The following is a 22,123-nucleotide window of genomic DNA, read 5'->3' on the forward strand; positions in this document are numbered from 1 at the left end:
AGAGAGTTCCTCTGCAAGTACCTGCCTGTGCTGAAAGATGAAAGACTGAGCTCCCGGTGGGAAATTTGGAGGCTTGGATATCAAATTGAGAGAATATCCGAACTGGACTATTTGAAGAACCCACTGATTGGAGGTTATGAGAGGCCACCTTTGGTGAAAAAATTTTAACCTCCCTCCGACTGGCAAGTCGTCCGGCACGGACACTTTTTCAGCGGCTATGCTCAACTGGAGCCAGTCAAAAGCCCGTCTTTTGCTTTTGCTGGGGAGCTGCAGGGGCCTGCCTTGGCGCACACTGTTGATGAGAACAAACGCGTTGGGGATGAGCCTCAGAAGACTGTCGAGGAGGATTGTACCTACACCTGTTAAAGGCATAGGGAGCATTCTTCCTTCCCCGGAAAAATAGTCTCCAGATGAGGTAGAAGCAGAAGGCGCCTGGCAGGAGAGATTTCGATAGCGGTTTCCCGCTGCGTAATCTGATCAACCACTTGCTCGACTTTCTCACCAAAAATATTATTCCCACGGCAAGGGACATCCGCAATCCGCTGCTGGACTCGATTGTCCAAGGTCAGAGGCTCGCAGCCATGAGAGTCTGCGCATCACTATACCTTGGGCAGCGACTCTGGATACAGCACCAAAGTCTCGTAAGGACTCCTGGACAGGAATTTTCGACACACCTTCTGCTGCCTGACCACCTCCTGAAAAGGCTTGGCCTGCTCCAGAGGGAGCTTATCAACCAAGCCCGCCAGTTGTTTCACCGTGTTCCTCAAGTGAATGCTCGTGTAGAGCTGGTAAGATTGAATTTTCGCCGCGAGCATAGAGGCCCGATACGCCTTTCTCCCAAAAGAGTCCAGGGTTCTAGATTCTCTTCCCGGGTGCGCCGAGGCAAAGTCTCTAGAACCCCTGGCTCTCTTGAGAGCGGAATCCACAACCATAGAGTCGTGAGGTAACTGCGACTTCATCAACTCAGGTTCACCGTGAATCCGATATTGGGACTCAGCTTTCTTTGGAATGGTGGGATTACTTAATGGTTTCATCCAGTTCTGCATAAGTGTCTCCTTGAGAACATCATGCAAAGGAACCATGGATGACTCCTTAAGGTGGCGAAGGATAGTCCAGGGCCTCGAGCATCTCAGACCTTGGCTCATCCTCAGGTACCACTGGGAAGGGAACAGCCACAGACATTTCCAGGACAAATGAAGAGAAAGAAAGACTCTCCGGGGAAGAAAGCTTGCTTTCTGGTGAGGAAGTAGGATCAGAGGGGAGACCACAAGACTCCTCAGAAGAGAAATACCTGGGATCTTCCCCTTCGTCCCACGAAGCATCCTCATCTGTGTCGGACAAGAGTTCCTTGACTGCAGTCCTAAACCGGGCCCGTATCGACGCCGAGGAACCATGTCCTCGATCGCAATGTCGAGAGGTCGACCATGTCGGCGGCAATGCAGCTCCCTCCATTGATGTCGACGGGTAATCGACCTGGGCGGCAGCTAACGCCGATGCCGCAGGCAGCACTGGCGTCGAGGACCTCACCACAGGCATAGAGCCAGCTGCCACTTCCACCGACGGTACGGAGGGCGCAAGCACCCCCGGCACCAGAACAGACTGATGCAGCAACCCCTCCAGAAGACCTGGAAGAATAGCTCGGATGCGCTCGTCTAGAGTCGCCGTCGAGCAAGGCTGCAGGAATTGGCGTCAAAATCTGTGGAGGTCGAGGAGGCGGTACCAGGTTGCCCGAAGACCGACACCTCTTGAATGGAGGGTGAGCGTTCCTTCCGGCATTGGCGCTTCACGGGTGCCGAATCTTTCGACGCCCCGGAGCTCTCGGTACCGTATTTGGAAGGAGACCAAAGACGATGCTTCTTCACCTTTGCTCGATGCATGCCATCGGCACTCCTCAGTACTGACAAGGAGGACGTGGAATCCACACACCTCCTCGGGGTCGGGTCCGAATCTGGTCAGTCCCGTGGGGCCTGTAAAGCAGGAGACTGAGACAGGTGGAGACCCACTTGACGCCTCACTGCTCCCAGCGTGTGGTGGTCTCCGGAAAGCCATTACCTGCGCTCCTGAAGTTGATGCCATCCCCCGGTGCCGATGTAGACGCCAAGAAACCGGTCGAAGCTCCGAAAAGTCTGTCTCGAAGAGCTTGTCTCGACGCCTGTGTCCACCTTTTTAAGCTAAGACACAACTTACATGCGTCTGGGCGATGGTCGGGCCCAAGGCACTGAAGACATCACGCGTGGGGGTCGGTAACCGAGATCGACCAGTTGCACCAAGTACACTTCTTGAAGCCGCTGGGAGTCTTCGATGAAATCGACGGAAAAATAGCAGCGGCGAAGTCAAAATTCGCAATTGTGCCTAAAAGAAGAGCACAAAAAAGAGAAAACTCGTACGCTCGGCCTAAGAGGGCTGCAATGAAAACGTAAGTAAACTTAAGAGGGCGAAACTAAGAATTAAAAGATAGTTTTTTGGGGTTTTTTTTTTTTTTTTTACTTTAAGGGAAAACAAAACAAAAACAAACAGAAAAAGGGGAAGAAAAAACTCCAAAAGGTCGACGACTCTTTCTCTGGGCCTGAAGATAGACTGACACAGCAGCCACTCTCAACCGCGGAAAAAGAAAAACTGAGCGGGAATGCTCACGCGACGGGCGGGAAGATGGCCACGCATGCACAGTGCGTGCAGTTCACACACCAGAAGGATCTGGCAAAACTTTTTATTTTGCTTGCAAAATTGCCGTTCCTGGGCCTCCGTGGACACCGACCCAAGTGTGAGAACAAGCAGCCTGCTTGTCCTCGGAGAACTGGGTAACACAAACATCTTCTCTCAACATAGAAGTATATCCTCCTTTCATAATCTCCTCCATCCCCTGCCCAGCAACTCCCTCTGCCTCTCTCCCCATGTGCAATGTACCCATCCCGGTACCACTGTTATCCCCATATTGTTTCTAAGTGAGCAGAAGAGGGGTCTCTCTCCTTTCCCAATCTTACCCCTTACCACAAGCAGCCTCCATTTCACTCTTCCCCATCATCTACTCCCTGCATCTCCCCATTCTCTCCCTTCCTCAGTATTCATTAGCATCTCATTCTTCTCATTCTCCTTCTAGTATCTAGCTCCTCGTTCCTACCCCACAATCTTGCCCTGCCCTTTTGAACATTTTGTTGAGTTGTGGTTCTTCACTGATCTACCTTCTCTTCAATGACAGCACTGTGAGCACTTTCAAAATAAGTGGTCACAGTTGGGGGGGGAAAGGGGGTGGAGGGAGGGAGGGGATGAAGGGGTGTTGATTCTTTAAGACTTAGGGGCCCTTTTACTAAGGCATGCCGAAAAATGGGCTGCACTGGTGTAGGTGCGTGTTTTGGGCATGAGCAGATCCATTTTTCAGCAAGCCTGTAAAAAACGCCTTTTTAAAATTTTTGCTGAAAATTGCCATGCGGTAAAATAAAAATTGGCATGTCCATTTTGGGTCTGAGACCTTACTTCCACCCATTGACTTAATGGTAAAGTGTCACGCGGTAATCATCTACGTGTGTAGAATGACGATTACCACCTGATTTCAGCAGGTAGCCAGGCGGTAACTCCAAATTGATGTGCGTTGGATGCACAAAGGCACCAACGTAGCTTAGTAAAAGGGCCCCTTAGTTTTCTGGTTACTACTGTTAAATTTGACTCTATTTTAAATAAAGGTTTGAAAAACAACAAACAACAAAGTAAGTGGTCACAGACCAGCACATCCTGGTGTTACCACACAATGCCTGTGATTTGATTGTAGTTGCAGTGCTGACACTAAATAGAAGGTGAAGTGGTAGGAAGCATCCTATTTCCAACAGTGGCCAATCCAGGTCATAAATACCTGGCAAGATCCCCAAAATGTACAAAACATTTTATACTGCTTATCCCAGAAATAGTGGATTTTCCCCAAGTCCATTTAATAATGGTCTATGGACTTTTCCTTTAGGAAGCCGTCCAAACCTTTTTAAAACTCCGCTAATCTAACCGCCTTTACCATATTCTCTGGCAACGAATTCCAGAGTTTAATTACACGTTGAGTGAATAAACTTTTCTCCGATTCATTTTAAATTTACTACATTGTAGCTTCATCGCACGCACCCTAATCCTAATATTTTTGGAAAGCGTAAACAGACACTTCACATCTACCCGTTCAACTCCACTCATTATTTTATAGACCTTGCTGCACCTCACGCCTGGAATAAACTTCCCGAGCCTGTACGTCTAGCCCCCTCTTTAGCTGTTTTCAAGTCCAAACTTTCATGCCCACCTCTTTACCACTGCTCACTTGCACCTTTTATCCTCACCTCTTTATTCCCTTACCCTTAATTGTTCTGTCTGTCTCCTGTCTTATCTAGATTGTAAGCTCTTTGAGCAGGGACTGTCTTTTTGTGTATGGTGTACAGCGCTGCATATGATAAGTAGTAGTAGTAATCTTTCCTATTAAATTTTTTTATTTTTGTTACATTTGTACCCCGCACTTTCCCACTCACGGCAGGCTCAATGCAGCTTACATATTGTATACAGGTACTTATTTGTACCTGGGGCAATGGAGGGTTAAGTGACTTGCCCAGAGTCACAAGAAGCTGCCTGTGCCTGAAGTGGGAATTGAACTCAGTTCCTCAGTTCCCCAGGACCAAAGTCCACCACCCTAACCACTAGGCCACTCCTCCACTCCACTCCACTCTCCTTAGTTATGTTACCACAAACACTTTCCTTATTTCCTGTAGCCTGCTTGCACCCACAATTAAACTCAATGAGACCAAGTCTATTTTATCAAAAGAGCTACTTTGGTTGAGGAGGAGATTGGTGGGACCAGCAGCAACTTGGAAGCCTGGACTGCAAAGTATATTCCAAGGAAGAAAAGGTAAAATTATGTATAATCATACCTGATAATTTTCTTTCCATTAATCATAGCTGATCAATCCATAGACTGGTGGGTTGTGTCCATCTACCAGCAGGTGGAGATAGAGAGCAAACTTTTGCCTCCCTATATGTGGTCATGTGCTGCCGGAAACTCCTCAGTATGTCGATATCAAAGCTCCATCCGCAGGACTCAGCACTTAGAGAATTACACCCACGAAGGGACACTCTGCCCAGCTCACCACCGCCGAAACGGGGGAGGGGAATTAACCCAGCTCATCCCCACACAAGTGGGGGAGGGGAATCCGTCCAGCTCATCCCCGCGGAGCGGGGGAGGGACACCACACCCGCCGATGCGGGGGGATCTGGCTTATCCTGCAACCGCAACCGCGGGAGGAGCTGACTGACCCTAACACCGCCGAAGCGGGAGGGGTACAAAACTGCCCTACAGCCGCACGAAGCGGGAGGGAGTGCCGGCAGAATTTTAAGTCTCAATCCAGCCCCGTAAAACGGAGGGGAGAGGAATGCAGCAGCTCACTGTAACACAAACTCGTCTTAACTCTTGAAGAATCCAAGTGAAAAAACTTGAACACGAAGTCTTTCTGAAGTAACTGAAGACTAAACTTGAACCTGAAATGCAACCAGAATAAAAACAATACAGATATCTGGGAGGGGCTATGGATTGATCAGCTATGATTAATGGAAAGAAAATTATCAGGTATGATTATACATAATTTTACCTTCCATATCATCAAGCTGATCAATCCATAGACTGGTGGGATGTACCGAAGCAGTACTCACCCAGGGCGGGACATAGAAATCCCTGACCGCAACACTGAAGCTCCAAACCGGGCCTCCGCCCGAGCAGCCACAGTCAAGCGGTAATGCTTGGAGAATGTATGGGCCGAAGCCCAAGTTGCCGCCTTGCATATCTCTTCCAAGGAGACGGAACCGGCCTCTGCCATCGAGGCCGCCTGAGCTCTTGTAGAGTGAGCCTTCAGCTGGATAGGCGGCACCTTCCCCGCGGCCACATAAGCCGCTGCAATGGCTTCCTTGACCCATCTTGCCACTGTAGGCTTAGCAGCCTGCAGACCCCTACGAGGACCTGAATACAGGACAAACAGATGATCCGATTTCCGGAAATCATTGGTCACTTCCAAGTATCTGATGATGACTCGTCTCACATCCAGATATTTAAGAGCAGAGTACTCCTCTGGGTAGTCCTCCCTACGAAAGGAAGGGAGACATAGCTGCTGATTCACATGGAAGCGAGAAACAATCTTGGGCAGGAAGGAAGGCACTGTGCGAATAGTCACTCCTGCCTCAGTGAACTGTAGAAAAGGCTCTCGACATGAGAGCGCCTGGAGCTCGGAAACTCTTCTGGCTGAAGTGATAGCCACCAAAAAGACTGCTTTCAACGTCAGGTCTTTCAGAGATGCCCTTGACAAGGGTTCAAACGGCGGCTTCTGCAATGCTCTCAGCACCAGGTTGAGATTCCACGCAGGCACCACTGAGTGCAGAGGAGGGCGCAGGTGATTAACTCCCTTGAGAAAGCGCACCACAGCTGGCTGCGAAGCCAGGGAAACACCCTTCAGGCGGCCCCTGAAGCAAGCCAGAGCCGCTACCTGGACCTTAAGGGAACTGAGCGACAGGCCTTTGTCCAGACCTTCTTGCAGGAACGCCAACACTGAAGAAATTGGAGCAGTGAAAGGAGAAAGAGAGCCTGCTTCACACCACGCTGCAAAGATACGCCAAACCCTGGCGTAAGCAGTAGAAGTAGAGCGTTTCCTCGCTCTCAGCATAGTGGCGATGACCTTGTCTGAGAAGCCCTTCTTCCTCAGACGCTGCCGCTCAATAGCCAGGCCGTAAGACCAAAGGGGGAGGGATCCTCCATCACCACGGGACCCTGATGTAACAGGCCCTGCTCCACTGGCAGCCGCAGAGGATCGTCGACTGAGAGCCTGATCAAGTCCGCATACCAGGGACGCCTGGGCCAATCCGGACCCACCAGGATTATCCTGCCGGGATGCTTTGCCACCCGGTCTAGTACCCTGCCCAACATGGGCCAGGGCGGGAACACATAGAGAAGCTCTTGTGTCGGCCATTGTTGGAGAAGAGCATCTACTCCCAGGGATCGAGGGTCCCGTCCTCTGCTGAAGAAGCGCGGCACTTGGCAATTGGCCGATGACGCCATCAGATCTAGGCTCGGCTGGCCCCAGCGCTTCGTGATGTCCAAGAACGCCTGAGCAGATAGCTGCCACTCTCCGGGCTCCAAGGTATGGCGACTGAGAAAGTCCGCCTTGACATTCATGACTCCGGCAATGTGGGCCGCTGACAGCTGTTCCAGGTTCGCTTCCGCCCACTGGCATAGACTCATAGCTTCCTTGGCTAGAGGGGCGCTCTTGGTACCTCCCTGGCGGTTGACATAGGCCACAGCCGTGGCATTGTCCGACAGGACCCGTACAGGCTTCAACACCAGTACCGGGATGAACTCCAAAAGCGCCAACCGAATGGCCCTGAGTTCCAGGAGGTTGATAGACCACTTTGCCTCTGCAGGAGACCAGAGCCCCTGCGCTGTCCTTCCCAAGCAGTGGGCTCCCCAGCCCGATAACGAGGCGTCCGTCGTGACGACAATCCACTCTGGGGACACCAGAGGCATTCCCGCAGACAACTTGTCTGTCTGCATCCACCAGCTCAGCGCCTTGCGCACTGCTGGATCCAAGGGAAGACGCACCGCATAATCCTCCGACATCGGAGTCCAGCGCTGCAGCAGAGAGTGTTGTAGTGGTCTCATATGAGCCCTGGCCCAGGGCACTACTTCCATCGTGGCCGTCATAGAGCCCAACAGCTGCACATAGTCCCAAGCCCGAAGAGGAGAGGCTACTAGGAACTGGTCCACCTGAGCCTGAAGCTTGACAATCCGATTGTCTGGCAGGAACACTCTGCCCACTTGGGTGTCGAATCGAACTCCCAGATACTCCAGGGACTGAGTCGGGCGCAGCTGGCTCTTCTCCCAGTTGATGATCCATCCCAGGGAGCTCAAAAGAGCAACTACCCGGTCCACAGCTCTGCCGCACTCTGCATAAGAGGGGGCTCGGATCAACCAGTCGTCCAGATAAGGATGGACTTGTACTCCTTCCTTTCGCAGGAAGGCCGCTATGACCACCATTACCTTGGAAAAGGTCCGCGGAGCAGTAGCCAACCCGAACGGGAGGGCTCTGAACTGGAAGTGTCGGCCCAGGACTGCAAAACGCAGAAAGCGTTGATGAGGAGGCCAGATGGGAATATGCAGGTACGCTTCCTTGATGTCCAAGGATGCCAGGTACTCCCCTGCCTTCACTGCCGCTATAACAGAGCGGAGAGTCTCCATGCGAAAGTGCCGCACTTTCAAGGCCCGATTGACCCCTTTGAGGTCGAGGATAGGCCGGACAGAACCTCCTTTCTTTGGTACCACAAAGTAAATGGAGTAACGCCCCTTGCCAAGCTGACTTTCTGGCACCGGAACGACCGCACCCAGGCGGATCAGATTGTCCAAAGTCTGCTGCACTGCCACAGCTTTGACCGGAGACTTGCAGGGAGAGAGTACAAACCCGTCTCTTAAGGGTCGGCAGAACTCTAGCTTGTAGCCGTCTCTGATGACTTCCAGCACCCAAGCGTCTGAAGTTATTGTGGTCCACTCGCCCAGAAACGAGGACAGCCGTCCTCCAATCTGCACTGGGGCGTGGACCAATACCCCGTCATTGGGTACGAGACCCTGGGGGAGGACCGGAGGGAGCACCTCCGGGACGGCGGTCTCTGCGAAAGGAATGCTGCTTGGGGGAGAACTTCCTCTTAAAGGAAGAGGGGGCAGAAGCACCCGACCTGCCCGGGCGGTACCGACGGGCTTCCTGAAACCGTCCTCTGGAGGTACCGGGACGAGCACTAGCCCGAGCCCTGACCTCCGGTAACTTCTTGCCCTTAGACGTGCCGAGATCAGTCACGACTTTGTCCAGCTCGACCCCAAAGAGCAGCTTGCCTTTAAAAGGCAATCTAGCCAGGCGGGATTTTGAGGCGTGGTCAGCAGACCAATGTTTCAGCCAAAGCCACCGCCGCGCAGAGACAGTCTGAGCCATGCCTTTAGCTGAGGCTCTCAAGACATCATACAGCAAGTCTGCCAAATAGGCCAGGCCCGATTCCAGGGCTGGCCAATCATCCCTCAAGGAATGATCCGAGGGGAAAGCCCGCTGCACCATAGTCAGGCACGCCCTGGCCACATAGGAGCCGCAAACTGAGGCCTGCAAACTTAAAGCAGCCGCCTCAAAGGACGACCTTAAGGCCGCCTCCAATCTCCTGTCTTGGGCGTCCTTTAGGGCCGTGCCACCTTCCACCGGCAATGCCGTTTTCTTAGTCACCGCAGTGATTAAAGAATCCACGGTAGGCCACAGATAGGCCTCACGTTCACTCACAGCCAAAGGATAGAGGCGGGACATAGCCCTAGCCACTTTAAGGCTCGCTTCTGGGACATCCCATTGAGCCGAAATTAAGGTGTGCATGGCATCATGCACGTGGAAGGTTCTAGGCGGGCGCTTCGTCCCCAGCATAATGGCAGAGCCAACAGGGGCTGAGGGAGAGACGTCCTCCGGAGAGGAAATCTTCAAAGTGTCCATGGCCTGTAACAACAGGTTGGGCAAATCCTCCGGGTGAAAAAGCCGCGCTGCAGAGGGGTCATCCGCTCCATCCGAGCGGGGATCCGTCTCCTCCAAGGAATCCGCAAAGGACCGTTGGGAGACCCCAGACACGCTGCCCTCATCTACATCGGAGGAGACAAATTCCTCCAAGGCCTGGGAATCAACCCGAGGGCGTTTACCTCTGGGAACCTCAACCTCTTTACCAGAGGAGGGAGCGGGGGCAGCGTTGTGCAGGAGGAAGGCCCGATGCAGCAGCAAAACAAACTCGGGGGAGAAACCCCCCAGACTGTGCACTTCCGCAGCCTGGGCAACAGCCCTAGGCGCTCTCTCAACCGGCGCTCGCAACAGCGGGGGAGAGACATGCTGCGCATCCAAAATGGCGTCCGGCGCGAAACTCCGCGAAGGAGCCGCGCGGGAAGAACGGCTCTTAACTTTAGCCGCTTCTGTGCCGTCGCCCAAATTAAGGGCGTTCATGGCATTAATGTCTCCAACCTCAAGGGCGGCCCAAGAAGAAGCTGTCCGAGCCGCGTGGCCGGCCAAGATGGCGGAGGCGAGGAGCGGGGGATGGGCGTTTATGGCGGGAAAAACCGCCACGCCGGAGGAAGGACCGGGACATGCATCGGTCGCGAAACTGTCACCCACCAAGGGCGAATCCGGCTTGAAGACCCCCGCATCCCCTCTAGAAGCGCTCGAGCGACCCGGGGAGCGACCCTTTGCGCCCTCGCCCTCCGACGCCATGTGCCACGAGGAGAAGAATCGGGGAACCCCCGCCCGCTATAAAAAGGTAAAAATTACCTGCTGTCCGCTCCGAGTCGTAACGACCTGGTGTCTCAGTGAGTAGCTGCAATAGACGCTTAAATAAACGTCGAAATAAACGCCTTTAAGGCCGTTCAAATTTTTTTTTTTTTTTTTTTTTTTTTTAACGGAGCCAGCGGGAGGGGGGAGAAAAGGAGGGACCTGGCACCACCAGGTTTGCCCTTGCTCAAAAGAGCCCTCAACCCCAGGCACTCAACAAAACCTAAAAATTAGGCTTGGAGGCCTAGCCAGAGCTGCTGCTGATGTGTGACCACCACCTGCTGAGATAGAGAACATACTGAGGAGTTTCCGGCAGCACATGACCACATATAGGGAGGCAAAAGTTTGCTCTCTATCTCCACCTGCTGGTAGATGGACACAACCCACCAGTCTATGGATTGATCAGCTTGATGATATGGAAGGGTGTGTTCTTAGTATCCCGCTTGGAAACAGAGCCTTGGGGAAAACCCAAAGAAATATATTGGAGTTCTAAACATTCTATGGAAGGAACCTGAGCTTTCCACCTTAGTATCCCTTTTATCTATATCCTTAATGTGTTATCTTTTCCTTGTAGCTCTGCATTCCAGAGGTCCATGAAATGAATAAGAAGGCCAGGCAACTCTCACTGAAGTGTCTCTCAGGTAGGTGATAATTATGGAGTGGGGGTCTGAAAGTGAACAACAGATTTCTTGTCCTCTGAATAGGCTGAGATGGCTCTACATTGGTTGTCTGTACATGCCAGAGTACAATTCAAACTTTGCACTTTAGTTTTTCTTATTTCATATAGCGAGGCCCCATTATATTTAGTCAATTGGGTAACACTTCTTTCCACAGTGCTTGTAGCAAGATTCATAATCAACTGCTACTCTGTTTTCTATCAACTAAACAGGTTTAAAAACTTTAAAATATTTAACTTTTCTTTGTATTATCAAGCTGCTAATGTATGGAATTCATTACTACTGTTGATTCGAGTTATATCAAACTATATAATACTCCACAAAATTCTAAAAACATACTTATTTGTAAAAAAAATTTAATATAATTATGTAACTATATGCTTTTGTAATTCCAGCATGACTGGTCTTGACTAAGTGATCCGCATAGACTATTAATAGCCACTGTGGAATAGAAGAATCATGTAACATAACATAACTATGCCTATATAAGTGAAGTCCTGTCTATCTTAGAGAAATAAGAACTACACATTCATGGATGTAATGAAGGTAAAAAAGATAGAGAAAATGTAAATCCCTAAGAAACACTCCAACAGCCAATTAAAAGAGGAGAGTAGGGACACGCTGGCAGGCTCCAACCGTGGGCCAGATATAGCCGTGAGTCAAAGCGGTGGTTAAGGGAAAATTAGGTTCTTACCTTGGTAATTTTCTTTCCTTTAGTCACAGCAGATGAATCCAATACGAATGGGTTGTGTCCACCTACCAGCAGGGGGAGATAGAGAACACTGAAAACCATAGTGCCTCTAGGACGGCTAGCTCCATCTGCCTCTCAGTATTTTGAAGCTTCCAAAGCAGTGTTAAACCGCAAAGTAGCATAACATGAACTTTCCTCACAGCGAACGAATGCCCCAGAACAGGAGCAATAACACAAAAGAAGGGACGAACTCAACCTCCTGTAGTAGAACAGAAATCCTGAAGACTGGTTTCCAACTTCTCCCAATGAGGGAACATGTCTGCAGGAAAAACTGAACACAAAAAAGAGTCAATCAGGGAGGGATCATGGATTCATCTAATGACTAAAGGAAAGAAAATTACCAAGGTAAGAACCTAATTTTCCCTTCCTTGTCATCAGCAGCAGATGAATCCATTACGAATGGGATGTATCAAAGCAATCCCTAGATAGGGCGGGAACGAGCCACACCACGCGCAAGCACTTGTGCTCCAAAAAGCACATCCCTCCTGGCAGCCACATCCAGCCTATAAAGACGGGCAAAAGATAGCTTAGAAGCCCAAGTAGATGCACTACATATCTCTTGAAGAGAGAGTGCTCCCGTCTCAGCCCAACAGGAGGAAATCGCTCTTGTGGAATGTGCCTTAAAGGCATCAGGCAGAGGCCGGCCAGATAGCGGATATGCAGAAAAAAAATGGCTTCATTAAGCCAACGGGCTATAGTGGCTTTAGATGCTGGAGACCCTCTGTGAGAACCTGACAACAATACAAAAAGGTGATCAGAGGTCCTGAAAGCATTTGACATCCGCAGATACTGCAACGGATCCCTGCGCACATCCAGAAGGTGCAACTACCCAAAAGATTCCGGAAACTCCTCCCTGGTAAAGGAGGACAAGAAAATGGGCTGGTTCAGGAGAAACGCTGATACCACCTTAGGCAGGAAGGAGGGCACCATACGTACCTTCACTGAGAACTGCAGAAATGGGTCTCGACAAGACAGCACCTGGAGCTCAGACACCTGTCTCGCTGAAGTAATGGCCACCAAAAAGACTGTCTTAAGAGTCACATCCTTCTCCGAAGCTCGCCTCAGTGGCTCGAAGGGCGAACACTGAAGAGCCTTTAATACTAGCCCCAGGTTCCAGGCTGGACAAGAGGCCCGCATGGGAGGCCAGAGCCGATGCACCCTTCTAAGAAACCGTGCAGTGTCCGGATGCGCAGCCAGGGAGAGGCCAGAGACCTTCCCCTGAAAACATACCAAGGCTGCCACTTGAACACGCAGGGAATTATAGGCCAAGCCTTTTGTACACCATCCTGCAACAAGTCAAGTATTGGCGAGACGGAAGCCCGTGTGGGTGTGAGGGCTTTAGAAGCACACCAAGCCTCAAACTGGCACCAGATCCGAGCATATGCAATGGAAGTGAAATGCTTGCGGGCATGTTGAGTAAACCCAGCAGAGCACCCCAGGCGATACCTTCGAGCTTCATGGAAGCGAGGTCTGGAGGAGGAGCGAACCACCTGACCCTTGGAAGAAGGCCGCGGCCTATCCTCAGGTAACCTCTGGGGTTTAGCATCCCCCCAGGTCTTTAACAACTCTCTCCAACTCCTCTCCAAATAACAGAAGGTCCCGAAAGGACAACTTCACCAGTCTTTGCTTAGAGGCCATGTCAGCCGCCCAATGCCGTAGCCATAGACGGCAGCGGGCAGACACCACCACAGACATCTGTTTAGCCGAAGCTCTGACCAGACCATAGAGGGCGTCAGCTAAAAACAACAAGGCCGACTCCATTCGCGGTGCAACCTCAGCGAAGGACTCTGCACCATCCACGGGCTGTTCCACTGCCTGTTGTAACCAAGAGAGGCAGGCTCGAGCAGCATAAGAACTGTAAACAGACGCCCTTAAGGCTAGGCCCGAAATCTCAAAGGACCGTTTTAGCGCTGATTCCAGCCGCCTGTCCTGAATGTCCTTCAGGGCGACCCCTCCCTCTACTGGGAGGGTGGTCTTTTTTGTCACCGCCGTGACTAAGGCATCCACTTTAGGCATCCCAAAACGGGCCAAGTGCTCCTCACTCAGAGGGAAAAGGTGCCCCATCACCCTGGCCACTTCAAGGGCCCCTCAGGGTCAGCCCATTGAGCAGAAATAAGCTCTTGGATGGAGTCATGCAAAGGAAAGGCTCGAGCAGGCTTCTTACTACTCGCCATCCTCAGAACACCAGAGGAGGCCTCGCCTTTAACAGGATCATCAATAGAGAGGGCCTGTAAGGCATCAGAAATAAGTGCTGGCAGCTCATCGCAGTGGAAAATCCGAACCACAGTGGGATCATCCAGATCCAGTGGCAAACCGGCACCTTCCTCTGGCTCCTCAGACCACGAAGGCCTGCCAGATCCCTCAGAGTCCCCACAGCCCGACCACGGGGGGGGGGGGGGGGGAGGGACTCTGAGGGATCTGGCAGGCCTTCGTGGTCTGAGGAGCCAGAGGAAGGTGCCGGTTTGCCACTGGATCGGGATGATCCCACTGTGGTTCAAATTTTCCACCGCGATGAGCTGCCAGCACTTATTGCAAAAGAGATTGTAGTAGATCGGGTATCTTTAAATAACAATAAAAATCAGACAAAAGATTGCCAATTAATACTGTCAAGTACTAAGCATGATGTACTTAGGAACAACAAACATAGTTTGAAATGTCTATATGCGAATGCCAGGAGCCTAAGAAATAAGATGGGGGAGTTGGAATATATTGCACTAAATGAAAAATTAGATATAATAGGCATCTCAGAGACCTGGTGGAAGGAGGATAACCAGTGGGACACTGTCATACCGGGGTACAAATTATATCGTACTGATAGGGTGAATCGGATTGGTGGAGGGGTAGCATTGTATATTAACGAGAGCCTTGAATCAAATAGATTGAAAATTCTGCAGGAAACAAAACACGTCTTGGAATCACTGTGGATTGAAATTCCATGTGTAAAGGGGAAAAGGATAACGATAGGAGTGTACTACCGTCCGCCTGGCCAGGATGAACAGACGGATGCGGAAATGTTAAAGGAAATCAGGGACGCAAACAAACTGGGCAACACAATAATAATGGGGGATTTCAATTACCCGCATATAGACTGGGTTAATGTAACATCTGTACACGCAAGGGACATAAGATTTCTTGATGAAATCAAGGACAGCTTCATGGAACAGCTAGTTCAGGAGCCGACAAGAGAAGGAAAAATACTAGACTTAGTCCTTAGTGGTGCTCATGATCTAGTGCAGGGGGTAACGATACGAGGGCCGCTTGATAACAGTGATCATAATATGATCGGTTTTGATATTGGCATTGAAGGAAGTGAAACTAGGAAATCAAGTACGCTAGCGTTTAACTATAGAAAAGGTGATTACGACAAAATGAGAAAAATGGTGAAAAAAAGACTGAAAGGAGCAGCTCGCAGAGTAAAAAACTTGCATCAGGCGTGGATGCTGTTTAAAAACACCATCCTGGAGGTTCAGGACAAATATATTCCACGTATTAGAAAAAAGGGAAAAAAGACTAAACGTCAGCCGGCGTGGCTAAACAGTAAGATAAAGGAAATCATTAGAGCCAAAAAACAATCCTTCAGAAAGTGGAGAAGAGAACCAACTGAAAGTAACAGGATAGATCATAAGGAATGCCAAGCCAAATGCAAAGCGGAGATAAGGAGGGCAAAAAAGGACTTTGAGAAGAAATTAGCGTTGGAAGCAAAAATACATAGTAAAAATTTTTTTAGATACATTAAAAGCAGGAAACCGGCCAAAGAGTCGGTTGGGCCGCTGGACGAAAATGGTGTTAAAGGGGCGATCAAGGAGGACAAAGCCGTAGCGGAGAAATTAAATGAATTCTTTGCTTCGGTCTTCACCGAGGAGGATTTGGGGGGGACACCGGTGCCGGAAAGAATATTTGAAGCGGGGGAGTCGGAGAAACTAAACAAATTCTCTGTAACCTTGGAGGATGTAATGGGTCAGTTCAGCAAGCTGAAGAGTAGTAAATCACCGGGACCTGATGGTATTCATCCCAGAGTATTAATAGAACTAAAAAATGAACTTGCGGAGCTACTGTTAGAAATATGCAATCTGTCCCTAAAATCGAGTGTAGTACCGGAAGACTGGAGGGTAGCCAATGTTACTCCGATTTTTAAGAAGGGTTCCAGAGGAGATCCGGGAAATTATAGACCGGTGAGTCTGACGTCGGTGCCGGGCAAGATGGTGGAGGCTATTATTAAGAATAAAATTGCAGAGCATATACAACAACATGGACTGATGAGACAAAGTCAGCACGGATTTAGTGAAGGGAAGTCTTGCCTCACCAATCTAATGCATTTTTTTGAGGGGGTAAGCAAACATGTGGACAATGGGGAGCCGGTTGATATTGTATATCTGGATTTTCAGAAGGCGTTTGACAAAGTGCCGCACGAAAGACTCCTGAAGAAATTGCAGAGTCATGGAATCGGAGGTAGGGTATTATTATGGATTAAGAACTGGTTGAAGAAGAGGAAGTGACGTCACGGTGCTTGATGGCCGCTTGAATTCTTAGCTCCTCACTCTTCCCCCAGAATTTCGCTAACTTTGGCCGCTTTCCAGCGAGATAAAGCGAGTGCCCGATAAGGGAACAGCAGCGGGAGCCATGAGCAAATCGGGGGCTGCATCCAGAAGGGATGGTGAGCGCCACTCCGCTCGACAACAGGGAAGGGGCTCGCAGCGCCACGTGTCGCCGGCGGGGCCTTCAGGGTCCGATTCGGAGTCGGCACTTTCTCATGCAGAACAGCGGGAGCAGAGTCCCAAACAGCGAGCTTCCCATAACTTAGCGAAAAGTTTGGAAGCAATCCGGGCAGAAATACAATCGTCTAAGGAGGAGATCCTGGAAAGGATCGATGCCATGAATGTGGATATTCGCGAGCTTGGAGGCAGAGTGGAAGAACTGGAGGCCCGCGTCGACGACCAAGGAGAGCAGCTTAGCACTGTGGAAACAAGGCTTACCCAGGTGTTTGCAGCTTGCGATGATCTACAGTACAAGATCGATGATTTGGAGAATCGTGGCCGCCGTAAGAATCTCCGTTTCAGAGGAGTTCCGGAGGCGCGAGATGGCGAAGACGTTCCCGCCATTGTGAATCTTTTGTGTGGCAAGCTGATGGGAGCCGAGTTGGACCCTCGTGAAATCGCTATAGAACGTGCACATAGGGCTTTGAAAAAACAACAGGATAATCGCCCTCGGGATATAATTGCCAGATTTGCTTCATATCCTTTAAAAGAAAAAGTTTTGCAAAGTGCTCGTCAGGCGGGCACAGTGGAATACAACGAGGCTCGTGTGGGGGTGTTCCAGGACCTCTCGTTATTCACGCTGGCACAAAGAAGAGCTATGAAGCCAGCACTTGACATTCTAATTAAAGAAAAGATTTCCTATCGTTGGGCTTTCCCCTTCGCGCTTTGTTTTACTGTTAAAGGGGCAGCATGTCGGGTGAGACAGGTGGCAGAGGCTTGGAAGAAGCTACATGAAGCAGGTTTGACGCAGCATGCCTCGCCTCCTGTGGAACTCGCGTCTGATACTAGGGAGAAATTGCAGCGATGGAAGCGTGTTTCTCGTAGGGGGAAGTGAACAGTACTATCAATCTGAAGTCCTTTACTCTGTGACTTTTCAGTTAGCAAGGCCTGTGGGCGCTCTAACATTTGGACTTATCATATGTTGTTTCTCCCCTTTTCCCCCCCCCCCCTTTTTGTAGCTTTGCTTGATGTTTTCATAATCTGTTTTAGAAAATGTGTTTGGGGTAGGGGGGAGAAGGGATATGGAGATCGTTTAAACAGCTTCATAGGAGGGAGGGGGCTTGTGTGGAGTGAGTGGGGGTTTCAATGCTATGTATGATTGCTGTTATAGAATGGGCTTGAAGTATACGTAATGGGGATGATGTTGAGTTAGACTTTAAGGCTGGGTCAGCGTAAATGCTAGGAGTGGTGTGTGTGAGGCGGTTAAGTGTTGAGAGATGTGGGGGTGAGTGGGGGGGGTGGTTTGAGTGTGCCGTGGGGTACTGTGGCTCCTTGCTCCATTTTCCTAGGCAGAAGGACAAGTTGGGTTCTCTGCCTGGTGGTAGCGGTCAAGGGGGGGGGGACTTGGGGGGAGGGGAGGGGGGAGGGGAGGGGGTACGGCAGATAGCAGGGGGGGGGGGATCCTCCCTCGTCGGAGGCTTTGGTTTTGGCTGGGTCCGGGGGGCTCTCACTGTTTATGTTGCTCTCACTTTGCTAGTTCCACATGTTCTTTGCAGTTGCTTTGCTTGGCAGCGAGTAGACCATACTCATGAGTAAAGCCTTAAAGTTTTTGTCTTACAACGTCAAAGGCCTTAACTCGCCTCAAAAACGCCAAAAAGTTTTCAGGGAATTGGTGCATCTGGGATCCCATGTGGTGTTCCTCCAGGAGACGCACTTGCGAAGGGATCATGAGCGGTACCTGACCTCACCTTATTACCCGACGGTTTTTTGCGCTTCTGCATCTGATGGCTCTAAAAAAAGGGGAGTTGCGATATTGTTACACTCGTCTTTGCAGGTCCAAGTGGGCAAGGTGCAGAGGGATACAGAGGGGCGATATTTGTCTGTACATCTTACAATTGATAATGAGGCTCTTAATCTGGTTTCCTTATATGCTCCGAACGAGGGTCAAGGGGGTTTTTTCAAGAGGATAGTGGGTCGTATCATTTCATGTCCTTCGGGTAAGCTGATTGTCGGGGGGGACTTTAATGCTACGTTACATCCAGACCTTGATAGGTCGGGTAAGTCATCTGCAGTGGATAGTCAATTATCTAACGCCTTTAATCAGTTTGTGCGAGATATTGGAGTAGTTGATGTATGGCGGGTTATACATCCACGAGTTCGGGATTATTCGTTTTTTTCCCACTCCCACGACACGTACTCGCGAATTGACTATGTGTTGCTGGACATTTCATTAACTCATGCTGGATGGGAGGCGGACATTGGTACTTGCACTCTCTCGGACCACGCTCCAGTTTGGACCTGCTTACCCTCCCTTGGGAAGGAGGACAGGGATAGGAGGTGGACCTTAAATACCACCCTATTGAAGGATGAAGAGATACTTGGGGGCTACAGACGGCTCTTCAAGGAGTATATAGAGTTTAACATTAATTCGGGCCCGGCCTTGGGAGTGGTCTGGGATGCCCTGAAGGCTGTTTCACGGGGGTATTTCTTACAGAAGGCTGGCTCTAGGGCTAGGCAACAGCGGGCTGAGGTGGCGGGGTGCTTGTCCCGTTTATCAACTCTTTCAGACCAGCACAAGACTTCACATTCGGTGGACACATTAAGAGAGATTCAGGGTCTTCGGTTAAAATTAGATCACATTTATTCCACTCAATTGCAATTTGTTAATGCCAGGTATCAGTGCTCCCAATACGTTCAGGCTAACAAACCCAGTAGGGCTTTAGCAATCAAGTTGGCACAGCGAAAAACCGATCGCACTATTTTGAAAGTTGGGGATGGCAGGGGTGGATATGTGTCTTCCTCGGGAAAGATACGTCAGCGCTTCCAGGAGTTCTACCAAGAGCTGTACTCTCCTGATATTAATCCGTCTATGGAGGAGATGAGTAACTTTCTCTTGGCCCACTCCCTTCCGCAACTATCTGTGGCTCAGCAAGAAGGATTGGACGGTCAGGTCACCGTGGAGGAAGTGTCGCGGGTTATTAAAGCTTTGCCATCTGGGAAATCACCGGGTCTTGATGGCCTGCCTAACGAATTTTACAAGACCTTCAGGGGGGAGATGGCTCCTTTGCTGACCGAGCTAATTAATGCAGCTTTATCGGGAGAGGACTTTCCCTCTTCCATGCGGGAAGCTTGGATTGCGGTGCTCCCAAAGCCTGGCAAGGACAAGAAGGAATGTGCATCCTACCGTCCAATTTCTATATTAAACTCTGATGTAAAGATCATAGCGAAGGTGTTAGCCAACCGACTAGCAAAGGTCCTGCCCTATTTAATACATCCAGATCAGGTAGGCTTTGTCCCTGGTAGACAAGCTATGGATAATGTTCGTCGTATGGTCCATCTGATCCATATATCAAAGAAGAATAAACTCCCGGTCTGTTTGTTGGGCTTGGATGCAGAGAAGGCCTTTGACCGCGTTCACTGGCCTTTCATGCTCCAGGTTTTAGATAGGTTTGGGGTGGGGCCGGGGTTTCGCAGGTGGGTGGAGGCTCTTTATCATCTCCCGAGCGCGTGTGTCCGTATAAACGGTGGCAATTCGCAGGGGTTTTCACTTTACCGTGGTACTCGACAGGGATGCCCGCTATCCCCGATGCTGTTTGCCTTGGTGATGGAGCCTCTGGCGGTCTCTATCCGTTTGGATCCCGATATAACAGGAATTGTGGTGGGTCATCAGGAGTACAAATTGGCCCTTTTCGCGGATGACGTCATGCTCTCTTTGACTAGGCCTTTGCTTTCCCTCCCGAACCTTATGCAGAAGTTGAGTGCCTACTCTAAGGTTTCGGGGTTTAAACTAAATATGAGTAAAACTGAGGCCTTGGCTATGGGGATTGCGTCTCCGGTCTTGGACTCTTTAAAAGCAAATTTTTCTTTTCGTTGGGTTACAAAAGGCCTCAAATATTTGGGGGTTACCATTACGCCTGGTCTCGAGAACTTGTTTTCGGCCAACTACCCTCCTTTGTTAACATCCATCTATAGGGACTTGGATAGGTGGGAGAACACTGATTTATCCTGGCTAGGCAGGATTGCTTCGCTAAAGATGAATGTTTTGCCTAGATTATTATATATCTTTCAGGTATTACCGTTGCGGATTTCCAGGAGCTACTTATCCAAGTTGCAGGATCGGTTGATTAGGTTCGTCTGGTCTAATAAGCGTCCACGCCTGCCTAGGGCGTTGTTGTATGGGGCACGGAAGAAGGGAGGGTTGGGCGTTCCTAACATCTTGTGGTATTACAAGGCTGCTCAGGCGCGATCGGCCCTAGAGTGGTTTCAGGCTCACCCTCAAAAGTTGTGGGTACATATGGAACAGGCCGAGATAGGACCTCGCTCTCTTCGCTCCTTGATATGGCTTCCTAACAGGTTTAGAGGCTTGGGTGGCGATCTGAGTCCTTCCATCGCGTCCACCTTTTATTACTGGGATGGCCTTTTCACTAAGTCTGAGGGGAGGCTCTCTCGGTTTTCGCCTATAGCTAATAACCCGCTTTTTTCCCCCGGGCTTCAGCCCGGGCCTTTTACTCGTTGGGCCTCCCTGGGATTGGTGTCTTGGGGCCAGCTTTTTGAAGATGATCGCTTGATTTCATTTGACTCACTCAGGGAACAGTTTTCGCTTCTGCCCCAAGACCAGTTTGCGTATACGCAGCTACGGCATTTTCTGTCCTCTCGAGAGATTCGCTCGATAGTTTTGCGAGATGATTCTTTTCTTGAAGATCTTTGCGAAGATTCTCGGACTACCAGAGGTCTCATTACTTGCCTTTATTCTCACCTGAGCCAGCAACTTCGCCCCAGCTTACTTCATAGGGAGCGCTGGCATCAAGAGCTAGGGGTTACCTTTGACGAGGCTGATTGGGCGGAATGGGAGAACGGCTGGGCGAGGGTATCGATTGCTGTTCCCTTTCAGGAAAATGTGCTAAAAGTGCTTTATAGATGGTACTTGACACCTGCGAGGCTGTGCCACATGTTCCCGGATGCATCCCCCCTGTGTTGGCGAGGATGTGGCCAGAGAGGCACCATGGGTCATATTTGGTGGTCTTGCCCAAAAATTAGGGCATATTGGAAATCCATCCAATATAGATTACAACGCTGGTTCCGGAGGCCGGTTAAGTGGTCTCCGGAGTACTTTCTCTTTTCTAAAAAACCACCAGGCCTCACCAAATCTCAGGGGCTATTGACCAGGCAGGCCATGTTGGCGGCGAGAGTGGTACTGGCAGCACACTGGAAGGCTCCCGAGGTCCCTTCAAAAGTGCGTTGGCTGAATAAGCTGTGGTATATCTGTGAGCGGGAGAGACTTCGTGCCGAGCAAAGTCGTACTGTGGCGAAGTGGGAGAGCCTGTGGGAGCCCTTCCTGAAGAACTGTTCTTGTTAATAGGCCCGGCGGGGTGGGGGGAACGAGGAGACGACAAGGTTAGTGGGGTTCTGATGCTCTGAGGGGTGTGGGGTGTTGAGGGGGGGGGGTGGATTTTGTGGGTAAGGGTTGTAGGGATATTTCTAAAACTGTTGAAAAAGTTGAAGATACTGACTGCTCAGGGTATCTTGTTGACATTTGGCACCAAATACTTTCCTCGGGCTGAGGAGATAAGCTCTCGTTGGATTTTATGTGCTGAATTTGTTCGATGGTTTTTGCTGATGTTTGTACATTTGTCAATGTTCAATAAAATCTTCCAGAAATTAAAAAAAAAAAAAGAA

At 50.2% G+C, this 22,123-nt stretch overlaps 1 protein-coding gene across 4 annotated transcripts in view; it reads left to right on the plus strand.

The window, feature by feature from the left end:
* Positions 1-22,123, plus strand: part of MTMR11 (myotubularin related protein 11) — a 149,411-nt gene that overhangs the window by 22,696 nt on the left and 104,592 nt on the right. For all 4 annotated transcript variants that reach the window (XM_030186967.1, XM_030186971.1, XM_030186969.1 and 1 more), the window contains one exon: positions 10,900-10,966. In XM_030186967.1, coding sequence (XP_030042827.1) covers positions 10,900-10,966 — 67 coding nt within the window. The remainder of the gene's footprint in view (positions 1-10,899; positions 10,967-22,123) is intronic.

Source organism: Microcaecilia unicolor, chromosome 14 (assembly GCF_901765095.1).
Source record: "Microcaecilia unicolor chromosome 14, aMicUni1.1, whole genome shotgun sequence".
In the NCBI taxonomy this organism is placed as follows: domain Eukaryota; kingdom Metazoa; phylum Chordata; class Amphibia; order Gymnophiona; family Siphonopidae; genus Microcaecilia; species Microcaecilia unicolor.